Source organism: Saccopteryx leptura, chromosome 9, assembly GCF_036850995.1.
Source record: "Saccopteryx leptura isolate mSacLep1 chromosome 9, mSacLep1_pri_phased_curated, whole genome shotgun sequence".
Lineage (NCBI taxonomy): Eukaryota > Metazoa > Chordata > Mammalia > Chiroptera > Emballonuridae > Saccopteryx > Saccopteryx leptura.
Genome location: NC_089511.1, coordinates 93,166,615 through 93,178,553, shown reverse-complemented (window position 1 = coordinate 93,178,553; position 11,939 = coordinate 93,166,615). Strand labels below are relative to the sequence as shown.

The following is an 11,939-nucleotide window of genomic DNA, read 5'->3' as shown; positions in this document are numbered from 1 at the left end:
AAATTGGAATTAACCATAGAGACTTAGGACCCTCTCTTATTCTAACCAAAGAAAATAAAACTTAACTTTTTAAACTTTCTTTTAAAAAATTACACCATTTGTCTTAGTTTCTTACACTTTCCTAGATGCAGCACATTGGCTTGGGCCGATGGGTGCACCATGCGTGTGCAGATGATGTTTTCTTGGGTTGTACACTTGAAACCTGTATGGTTCTGTGAACCATGTCATCCTAATAAATTCAATACAAAAAGGCGATGACGTGCTCCTTAGTCCTCAAGACAATGATTCTGATGTTTAGACATCATAAGGTAACAGGATTTGTCAGCGCCATTAATCATGGGACTGCTGTCATATAGACAGTCTGTCATTGACCAAAAGGTCATTATGCAGTGCATGACTATGTTCACACAGTGGAATACTAGTGAACAATAACAATTAATTTTTAGAATAACATGAGTAAACCTCGAAAACATAATACTGAATTAAAGTTTAAAAGATATACTGAAATAATATGTACTTAAATTAAAAACAGGCAAACTAAATAGTCTATTGGGTAAATATGCACACACAGTTGGGAAAACTAAGAAGGAAAACAAGTGAAAAATTACCACAAAAATCAGGACAGTGACAGAGCAATGCGATGTGACCAAAAAGGGACACACAGAAAGATTTTCATTGGTAACATTCTGTTTCTTAATCTGGGTAGCTGGTGATTTAGTGTCTGCTTTACTAGTCTTTAAAGTACACAATTAGAGCTGCACACATTTCTGTACTTATGCTATTTTACAACAGAAAAAAATTAATTTATTACATTTTCATTTAATTTTTGGTAATAAAATATTTTATTGGTACTGTTTAATGCCAAAAACATAGTACTATTTCCACTGCTTAGCTTCCATCTTTAAATTAACAGCTAGTTAATTAAAATTAATATTAAAACAGGAATAAAGATAAAGTCATTTGATCCTGTCAGAAAACAAGCTGAAACTTACCTTTGCAAATAATTAGGTTCTTTTACTTTCACTGTCCTTCATAATAAATACTTGTATATAAAAGGAGACAATAATCTGAATAATTTTGCACAGTCATTTCATATCTTAAAACAAGACTAAGTGCTACCCCAACTTAAAACTTATAAGAATAATTAGTAAGAGTTATTACAAAATTGAATTCATGTAGCACCAAGAAATTTGAAATTTATAATATATATTTCAGATGGTATGATTTACTGAGCCAAAAGAGTAATGATTTTTCTTCTGTGATTTTTCAGAGGTTTATGTACAAATAGAAAGAATACAACATAGGTCCCTTTTTAAAAGCCAAATGTTTGCCGAACTGGTGGTGACAAAGTGGATGGAGTGTCAACCTAGAATGCTGAGGTCACCCAGTTCAAAACCCGAGGTCACTGGCTCTACTTAAGCCTGAGGTAACCAGGCCAATCCTCTGGTCAAGGCACGTACAAGAGGCAATGTACAACTAAAGTAAGCAACAAGTGGATGATTCTCTCTCTCCCCTTCTCTCCAAAAAAAAAAAAAAAAAAGCCAAGGTTTCAAAAATCTATGCATGCCCATGCATTTCAAACCATCTCCAATTTCTGGATCTAGTAATTGATCCCAGGGCAAAAGATGTGTGATAAATAACATGGTATAGTCCTATCTGAATATAATTTATTATTTATCTTATCTCATGTATTATACCTCAAATCATTCTTCTATCTGCAAGTGATATATAACTCTAAAATTTTCTATAGTTTAGATTTCCATTAGCACTACCTTCCCTCTCCTCCTTTTTTCTCAAATCAGTGTGAGCTTATGGTATCCCTCATTAAATTTCTTTTTTCTCCCTTCAGTGAAACTCTCAACTCAAAGTATTATAATAATGCAAATACAAGTGGAGCATATAACATATTAGGAAAAAATGAACAGTGAATACATATGGGCCCATGCTAAATGAAACAATACAAAGCAAAGCCACAGAGTGCCATGCTATGCTCATCTACTCTGCACCATCCACCACGAGGAGGCCCTGGCAGCCCTGGCTCATGTACACTGAGGTTCCCACACACTACTAGTGTCTTGTGTTCCAATACACATAAATGTCTGTCAGTGATGTTTCCATGGTGATTTCAAAACAGGCTACAGCAACTTTGACTTCTAATCCTGAACATAATGACAGATAACACTTCATATTTTGAATCAAGTCATAGATTCTAATCTGAGTACATTCTACTATAACCCATTTGTTCAAAAGCAGACATTCAGGGGACTAAGTAACATGGGGGTTTTAACTTCTGTCTTCTCTTGACTGGCTGGGAATTTCAGATGTGTCACTTAATTAGCCTCTGTTTCAGTGAAAAAAAAAAAAAATCTTTAAGCAACTGACCAAAGATCTTCGTTTAAAAACCAAGGAAGTTCACTCAGTGGTCGGCAGGTGAAGAACCCTTGTCCACACACTCAACCTGTCTCCATCTCTGTGGGAGCGGGGTGCCCCTTCCCTGCCATTGTCACCACACATCCCACCCTCAGCCCAGAGGCAACCAGGACGCCCCAGAGCATGAGCACAGAGTAGAAACTAACTCAAAACTACTTCTGGGACCAAACACCAAACTTCAATTTTTAAATGATTCCATAATGCAGTACTCTTACAAAACAGAGGCTCTGCATTGAAACAGTTGCTTTTTCTTCTCATATGAAGTTAACTGTGAAAGTAAAGCAATGTCAGAAAGAACACAAAAGATAAGCATATCTGCTCTGAAAGAGGCACTGCATCTGGGACAGGAATTAAGGCCAAATAAATAAACCTGGTCTGTGGTTCAGACGTGGTGTATCAATGATGAAGTCAGCCGGCAGCTTCGCTGTTTGTCCTGTACGCCTGTTTGCGGAGGTGTGTCTCTATTTCCTCTCTGAAGACCAGCATTCCCATGTGCGAGTGCGAGGCTTCGTTTATGGCTTTGGATAGGATGCACATGCGGTACTGCTCAGGGGTCAGCTCATCAGCACAGAGCTTCTCATGCCACAGGTGGAAAAGGCCAGGAACCGGAGTCCGAATCACAACCAGGTCACTGTGTAAGTATTTTCGATAAAGATGAACATCTTCTCCACCCCAACCTTTAACTTCTATGTCAAATCCACCTGTAGGGTCAAAATTAACATTATATGTAACTGCCTGGCAGCCAGGACACAGTCAATCTGATAAAGGTTTAAGTGTTCTGCTTCAAATGAGACAGTATGGTATAGAGCCCACAGATGCCTCATGTTGAGGACTGACATCCTAGTTTGGAAGTCCAGTTACCATATGACATCTAGGAGCTCAAGGTCTGTTAAGAGTATCAAAATGAAATTAAATATGTGAGATTGCTTTGTAAACTTCAAAGTTCATAGGAAATATTTAGAAAGTCAAGTAGGGTGATGTCACGGAAATGGCGCCGTGAGCAGCGCGTCTGACAGATCTCCCCAAAATCTCAACAAATTTATCAACTAAAACAGAAAAATTTATCCTCGGAGCATTCCGGAGTTCCACACATACTGAAGGCGAAAGGGCTGCTATCACTTGAATCTGAGAGTCGGGAGGGAGCTGAGGGTGTGGAGGAAGCTAACTACCGCACAGACGTTCATTCAAGCCGAGGAGGGAGTGCGCCTGTGGTGAGTCAACCCACCGTGCAACTGCCCGCCCATACTTGGGGAGCAACAGCCCGTGCACTGCGAGCGAGCGTCCCCCGCTACCGGCGTGCCCAGAGCACCCCACTCGCCCGCACACCCAGAGTACCCCATTCTCCCGCGCCCAGTGCACCCCAGCCGCCAGCGGCAAGGCAAGCGGGAAGGGCGCCAAAGCGATCTTCCCTACACCAGAGCTTCTCTCCGTGGGCGGGGCACCTCACCCAGCCATTCAAGCTAACAATCAAGCGTTGGGGGAGGGCTGCGCGGGCAGCTTGCAATCCTTTCTAGAGCACATCTGTGGATCCAATCACTGAAATTAGCTTAAAAGACAGTCTGTGCACCTCCCAACTGACCCACGGGGTTCTAATTGATAAGATCTCTCTCAGTTCAGCGATCCAAGACAAGAGGCGTGATATTTTTTAGTGCCTCTTGCTAAAGGGGCGGGGGAACTTCTGATTGACAGAGCCTTCATACTCAGGGATATATGCTAACAAGAGGGACTTGGCAGATGTTAACATCTATACTGCAAGCAGCAACTAGTGCTTCTTCTTCCCAGCCAGATCAGGCTACAAAGTACGGAAAGCCTGGGGAGAGTGGTCCCACTGAATGCTAGGCGCTGAACAGGCCTAGAGGCTTACTGAAAGTCACCTTGAGAATAATTGGCTCCCAGCCCCGTCTGATTACACTGGAGGCTCTGACTGCCAGGGCCTTACCCAGAGCCTTGCGGATAGAGTGGGGATAGAGTGGGGATTTCCCAGCTTTTTGAGCCTCTTACTCCCCAGGCAGAAGCAGTGGCAGCCTCATAGCTGGGTCACCAGGCTGCTAATTCAGGAAGGGGAGACTAGGAGAGAGGCTCCGGGAAAGCAAACTCTCTCATTGTTGGACCCTGCAAACACCAACAAGCCTTGACTACCAATGAGACTGAAGCCAACTATATGACATTGCCGTAGAATCTCATCAACTGCAAATCCCTACCTAAGAGTGACACAGGGGCAGAGCCTGGGGTACAGAGTCACCGACCAGGAAGAGGGAGAGAAAAGAAAAAGGAAGAAGTTAACCTCTCAAAATCAGGAAAAATCCACAGACTTTATAACTTGTTCCACTATTTTTTGTTGTTGTTGTTTCTTTTATCTTCTTGCCTTTATTATTATCATTTCTATTTCCTCCACCTCGGTCCTTTTATTCTCTGCCCATCTTATTCTTCCCTTTTCTTGAACTACAATACCCATGAGTGTTACATTTTATTTCTTTTCTTCGTCCTTACTCTCCTTTAGGGTTACACTCCAAAACCCTTAACTCTCATTCTCTCCCCTTTTGTTTTTTATCTTTTCCTCTTTCTCTTCCTTCGTTTTCCCCTTTTTCTTATTTCTCCCTTTCTATTCATTTCTTCTTTTCTCCTTTTACTTTTCCTCCCATTCAATCCTCAATCACAAACAAATTATTTAATTTGGGACTCAAGTTTTTTTTTGTTTTTGTTTTTGGATTTTTTTGTTTGTTTTTGTGGCATTGTGGGTGCTTTTTATTTTGCTTTTTAACTCATTATCATTCCTCCCAACCCAAGGTCTCCATTGTATTTAGTCTTTGCTCCACTTAATACAACAGATTTTTATTAATTTATTTATTTAATTATTGGTTTTTTTCTCCTTTTTTCTGTTTCCCTCTTATCCCTCTCATTATATCTCTTAGTTGACCATCACTTAAAGCAAATCATTTTATACTTGACCAAGGTTTTCTCCTTTTTTTGCATTTTGTAGGTCCCTACTCCCTTTTTTGCCCCTTGAATACTTCACCCCAACTCAGCCCCTCCGTTATAGGCAGTTTTTGTTCCATTTAGCATAATATAATTCACAGGTCATCATGATATTTCTCTAAGGAGGAGGGGAGAGGAGGGAAAGAGAAGAAAGAAAAGAGGGGGAAATAATAAATTATTATTGGGTTTTTTTGTGGGGTGCTTTTCTTTTTTCCTTTTTTTTTTCTTTTCCCAAAAAATTTTTTCCATTTTTTTTACTCTTTTTACTTTTTATTCTTTATTAATGCTAATTAGTGCTATCAACAAGACCACCTTCAGATGCCAATAAGAAAGAGGAAATAGAATATCATGGATACAAAAGATAGAGAGGTAACACAAATAGATGTGGAAATATCTATGGAGAAAAAATTTAACATATTGGAAACCTTGGAGCTAAATGACAGAGAATTTAAAATAAAAATCCTAAAAATACTCAGATATACAAGAAAACACAGAAAGGCAATTTAGGGAGCTCAGAAAACAACTCAACGATCACAAAGAATATATTATCAAGGAAATTGAAACTATAAAAACAAATCAAACAGAAATAAAAAACTCAATTCACGAGCTGAAAAACGAGGTAACAAGCTTAGGTAATAGAACAGCCCAGATAGAAGGTAGGATTAGTGAAATAGAAGACAAGCAACTTGAGGCACAACAGAGAGAAGAAGAAAGAGACTCAAAAATAATAAAAAACGAGAAAGCCCTACAGGAATTGTCTGACTCCATCAAAAAGAATAACATAAGAATAATAGGTATATCAGAGGGAGAAGAGAGAGAAAATGGAATGGAGAATATACTAAAATAAATAATAGACGAGAATTTTCCAAGCCTGTGGAAAGAACTAAAACCTCAAATACAAGAAGCAAACAGAACACCAAGTTTTCTTAACCCCAACAAACCTACCCCAAGGCACATCATAATGAAGATGGCACAAACCAATGACAAAGAAAAAATTCTCAAGGCAGCCAGGGAAAATAAGAATACAACATATAAAGGAAAGCCTTTTAGATTATCATCAGATTTCTCAGCAGAAACTCTACAAGCTAGAAGAGAGTGGACCCCAATATTTAAAGCTCTGAAAGAGAGGAACTTTCAGCCAAGAATACTATACCCATCAAAGCTATCCTTCAAGTACGAAGGAGATATAAAAACATTCACAAATACAGAAAAGATGAGGGAATTTATCATCAGAAAGCCCCCACTCCAGGGAATACTAAAGGGGGTTTTCCAAGCAGATTCAAAGAACAAAACAAAACAAAACCACAAGTAACAGCTGCACCAAGAACACAATAAAACCAAATTTATACTGTGACAACAAAAGAAAAAAAAGGAGAGAGAGGATGGAGATTAACAGTAGCAAAGGACGATGAAGCGCAGAAACACTCATAAGATAGGGTACTACAATGAATATGGTAGGTACCCTTTTCATTACTTAATGGTAACCACCCTTGAAAAAACTACCACAAAAACACATGACTTAAAAAAGGTAGCAACAGAGGAAAGAAGTATGGAATACAAACAGACAAAAACAAATGATAAAAAAACAAAAGAGAAGAATCAAACAAGATACAAAACTAACAGAAAGCAATTTATAAAATGGCAATAGGGAACCCACAAGTGTCAATAATTACACTAAATGTAAATGGATTAAATTTACCAATAAAAAGACACAGAGTAGCAGAATGGATTAAAAAAGAAAATCCAACTGTATGCTGCCTACAAGAAACACATCTAAGCAACAAGGATAAAAACAAATTCAAAGTGAAAGGCTGGAAAACAATACTCCAAGCAAACAACACCCAAAAAAAAGCAGGCGTAGCAATACTCATATCTAATAATGCTGACTACAAGACAGAAAAAGTACTCAGAGACAAAAATGGTCATTTCATAATGATTAAGGGGACACTGAATCAAGAAGACATAACAATCCTTAATATATATGCACCAAACCAAGGAGCACCAAAATATGTAAGACAGCTACTTATTGACCTAAAAACAAAAATGGACAAAAATACAATCATACTTGGAGACCTCAATACACCGCTGACGGCTCTAGATCGGTCATCCAAACAGAGAATCAATAAAGATATATTGGCCTTAAACGAAACACTAGAACACCTGGATATGATAGACATCTACAGGACACTTAATCCCAAAGCGACAGAGTATACATTTTTCTCTAGTGTACATGGAACATTCTCAATAATTGAACATATGTTGGGCCACGAAGACAATATCAGCAAATTCAGAAAAATTGAAATTGTACCAAGCATATTTTCTGATCATAAATCCTTGAAACTAGAATTCACCTGCAAAAAAGAGGGGAAAAAACCCACAAAAATGTGGAAACTAAACAACATACTGTTAAAAAATGAATGGGTCAAAGAAGAAATAAGCGCAGAGATCAAAATATATATACAGACTAATGAAAATGAAAATACGACATAGCAGAATCTCTGGGATGCAGCAAAAGCAGTAATAAGAGGAAAGTTCATATCACTTCAGGCCTATATGAACAAACAAGAGAGAGCCGAAGTAAACCACTTAACTTCACACCTTAAGGAACTAAAAAAAGAAGAACAAAGACAACCCCAAACCAGCCGAAGAAAGGAGATAATAAAAATCAGAGCAGAAATAAATGAAATAGAGAACAGAAAAACTATAGAAAAAATCAATAAAACAAGGAGCTGGTTCTTTGAAAAGATCAACACAATTGATAAACCCTTGGCAAGACTCACCAAGGAAAAAAGGCACAGGACTCAAATAAATAAAATCCAAAATGAAAGAGGAGAGATCACCACAGACATCATAGATATACAAAGAATCATTGTAGAATACTATGAAAAACTATATGCCACCAAATTCAACAATCTAGAAGAAATGGATCAATTCCTAGAACAATACAACCTTCCTAGACTGAGTCATGAAGAAGCAGAAAGCCTAAACAGACCAATCAGCAGGGAGGAAATAGAAAAAACTATTAAAAACCTCCCCAAAAATAAAAGTCCAGGCCCAGACGGTTATACTAGTGAATTCTATCAAACATTCAAAGAAGACTTGGTTCCTATTCTACTCAAAGTCTTCCAAAAAATTGAAGAAGAAGCAATACTTCCAAACACATTTTATGAGGCCAACATAATCCTCATACCGAAACCTGGCAAGGATGGCACAAAGAAAGAAAACTACAGACCAATATCTCTAATGAATACAGATGCTAAAATACTAAACAAAATACTGGCAAACCGAATACAACAACATATTAAAAAAATAATACATCATGATCAAGTGGGATTCATCCCAGAATCTCAAGGATGGTTCAACATACGCAAAACGGTTAACGTAATACACCATATCAACAAAACAAAGAACAAAAACCACATGATCTTATCAATAGATGCAGAAAAGGCTTTTGATAAAATACAACACAATTTTATGTTTAAGACTCTCAACAAAATGGGTATAGAAGGAAAATATCTCAACATGATAAAGGCCATATATGATAAACCATCAGCCAACATCATATTAAACGGCTTAAAACTGAGGACTTTCTACCTTAAATCAGGAAGAAGACAGGGTTGTCCACTCTCTCCACTCTTATTTAACGTGGTGCTAGAAGTTCTGGCCAGAGCAATCAGACAAGACAAAGAAATAAAAGGCATCCATATCGGAAAAGAAGAAGTAAAGGTATCACTCTTTGCTGATGATATGATCCTATACATCGAAAACCCGAAGGACTCCACAAAAAGATTATTAGAAACAATAAACCAATATAGTAAGGTCGCAGGATACAAAATTAACATACAAAAGTCCATAGCCTTTCTATATGCCAACAATGAAATATTAGAAAACGAACTCAAAAAAATAATCCCCTTCACGATTGCAACAAAAAAAATAAAATACCTAGGAATAAACATAACAAAGAATGTAAAGGATCTATATAACGAAAACTACAAGGCATTATTAAGAGAAATAGAAAAAGACACAATGAGATGGAAAAATATTCCTTGTTCTTGGATAGGAAGAATAAATATAATTAAAATGGCCATATTACCCAAAGCAATATATAAATTTAATGCAATTCCCATCAAAATTCCTATGAGATTTTTTAAAGAAATGGAACAAAAAATCATCAGATTTATATGGAACTATAAAAAACCCCGAATAGCCAAAACAATCCTAAGGAAAAAGAATGAAGCTGGGGGCATTACAATACCTGACTTTAAACTATATTATAGGGCCACGATAATCAAAACAGCATGGTATTGGCAGAAAAATAGACACTCAGACCAATGGAACAGAATAGAAAGCCCAGAAATAAAACCACATATATATGGTCAAATAATCTTTGATAAAGGGGCCAACAACACACAATGGAGAAAAGAAAGCCTCTTCAACAAATGGTGTTGGGAAAACTGGAAAGCCACATGCAAAAGAATGAAACTCAACTACAGCCTGTCCCCGTGTACTAAAATTAATTCAAAATGGATCAAAGACCTAAATATAAGACTTGAAACAATAAAGTACATAGAAGAAGAAATAGGTACTAAAATCATGGACCTGGGTTTTAAAGAACATTTTATGAACTTGACTCCAATGGCAAGAGAAGTGAAGGCAAAGATAAATGAATGGGACTACATCAGAATAAAAAGTTTTTGCTCAGCAAGAGAAACTGATATCAAAATAAACAGACTTCACCCCATTAAAAAAATAAAATTATTAAAAAATAAATAAATAAACAGACAGCCAACTAAATGGGAAATGATATTTTCAAACAACAGCTCAGATAAGGGCCTAATATCCAAAATTTACAAAGAACTCATAAAACTCAACAACAAACAAACAAACAATCCAATAAAAAAAATGGGAAGAGGACATGAACAGACACTTCTCCCAGGAAGAAATACAAATGGCCAACAGATATATGAAAAGATGCTCAGCTTCATTAGTTATTAGAGAAATGCAAATCAAAACTACAATGAGATACCACCTCACCCCTGTTAGATTAGCTATTATCAACAAGACGGGTAATAGCAAATGTTGGAGAGGCTGCGGAGAAAAGGGAACTCTCATCCACTGTTGGTGGGACTGTAAAGTAGTACAACCATTATGGAGGAAAGTATGGTGGTTCCTCAAAAAACTGCAAATAGAACTACCTTATGACCCAGCAATCCCTCTACTAGGTATATACCCCAAAACCTCAGAAACATTGATACGTAAAGACACATGTAGCCCCATGTTCATTGCAGCACTGTTCACAGTGGCCAAGACATGGAAACAACCAAAAAGCCCTTCAATAGAAGACTGGATAAAGAAGATGTGGCACATATACACTATAGAATACTACTCAGCCATAAGAAATGATGACATCAGATCATTTACAGCAAAATGGTGGGATCTTGATAACATTATACGGAGTGAAATAAGTAAATCAGAAAAAAACAAGAACTACATGATTCCATACATTGGTGGAATATAAAAACGAGACTAAGAGACATGGACAAGAGTGTGGTGGTTACCAGGAGTGGGGGGAGGGAGGACATGGGAGGGAGGGAGGGAGAGAGTTAGGGGGAGGGGGAGGGGCACAGAGAACTAGATAGAGGGAGGCGGAGGACAATCTGACTTTGGGCGAGGGGTATGCAACATAATTTAATGACAAAATATCCTAGACATGTTTTCTTTGAATATATGTACCCTGATTTATTAATGTCATCCCATTATAATTAATAAAAATTTATTAAAAAAAAAAAAAAAAAGTTGTACGGACAAGGAAATCCAAGATGGCAATGGAGTAGGCAAATGGACATTCCACTCACCCCCTCCCAGTACCTAACTGGAGTTATAACTAAATTTAAGAACAATCATCCTGAAAAAACCAACTCAGGACTAAATGAAGAGGAGTATATAACCAAGGATTCACAGAAGCTATACTGAGACAGGCAGGAAGGGCAGAGATGTGAAAAGGGCTGCCCCCGCTCCCAGGAGAGTGGCAGCTAAGGGCCTGAAAGGAAATCTCAGCTGCAGGGGGGTCACCCTGAGAGGTGTGGGTCCTAAGTCCCAGGCTGGGCACCCCACCCTAGAAAACTAGAGCCTAGAAGACGCACCCACATAGCATTTGGCTGTAGAAAGAGGCAAGGTTACTGCCTGTAAGAAAGAGACAGGAAATTTCAGAGACACAGGCACCAGAGCCCTTATGCTGAGTCAGGCACCAGAGCCCTTGTGCTGAATCATTCTCTGGTACCCCAGTCCCCATCTTTCTTGGATGGAGAATCCCCTCTGTGTGGCATCAGCATGGGGAAAGCAACTGCCTGACCCTTGGAAATTTCTCTTGCCTCACCCTATGGCAAAAAGTAAGCAGCCTTGGCCAGGAAGCAGGGGCTGAAAAGCCTCAAGGGAGACAGTGACTCAGCTGCCTGAGGTCAGAGCTTTCCCCACCATGTTCCCAAGAATATGACTGGTGCTTCCATCTCACGGGTAGGGAGAGAGGCTTGAAG

At 38.4% G+C, this 11,939-nt stretch overlaps 1 protein-coding gene across 1 annotated transcript in view; it reads right to left on the bottom strand.

Moving 5' to 3' along the window:
- Positions 1-803: 803 nt before the first annotated feature.
- CSGALNACT2 (chondroitin sulfate N-acetylgalactosaminyltransferase 2) overlaps positions 804-11,939 on the bottom strand; it is a 49,847-nt gene continuing 38,711 nt past the window's right edge. The window contains exon 9 of the mRNA XM_066349739.1: positions 804-3,131. Coding sequence (XP_066205836.1) covers positions 2,839-3,131 — 293 coding nt within the window. The 3' untranslated portion in view covers positions 804-2,838. The remainder of the gene's footprint in view (positions 3,132-11,939) is intronic.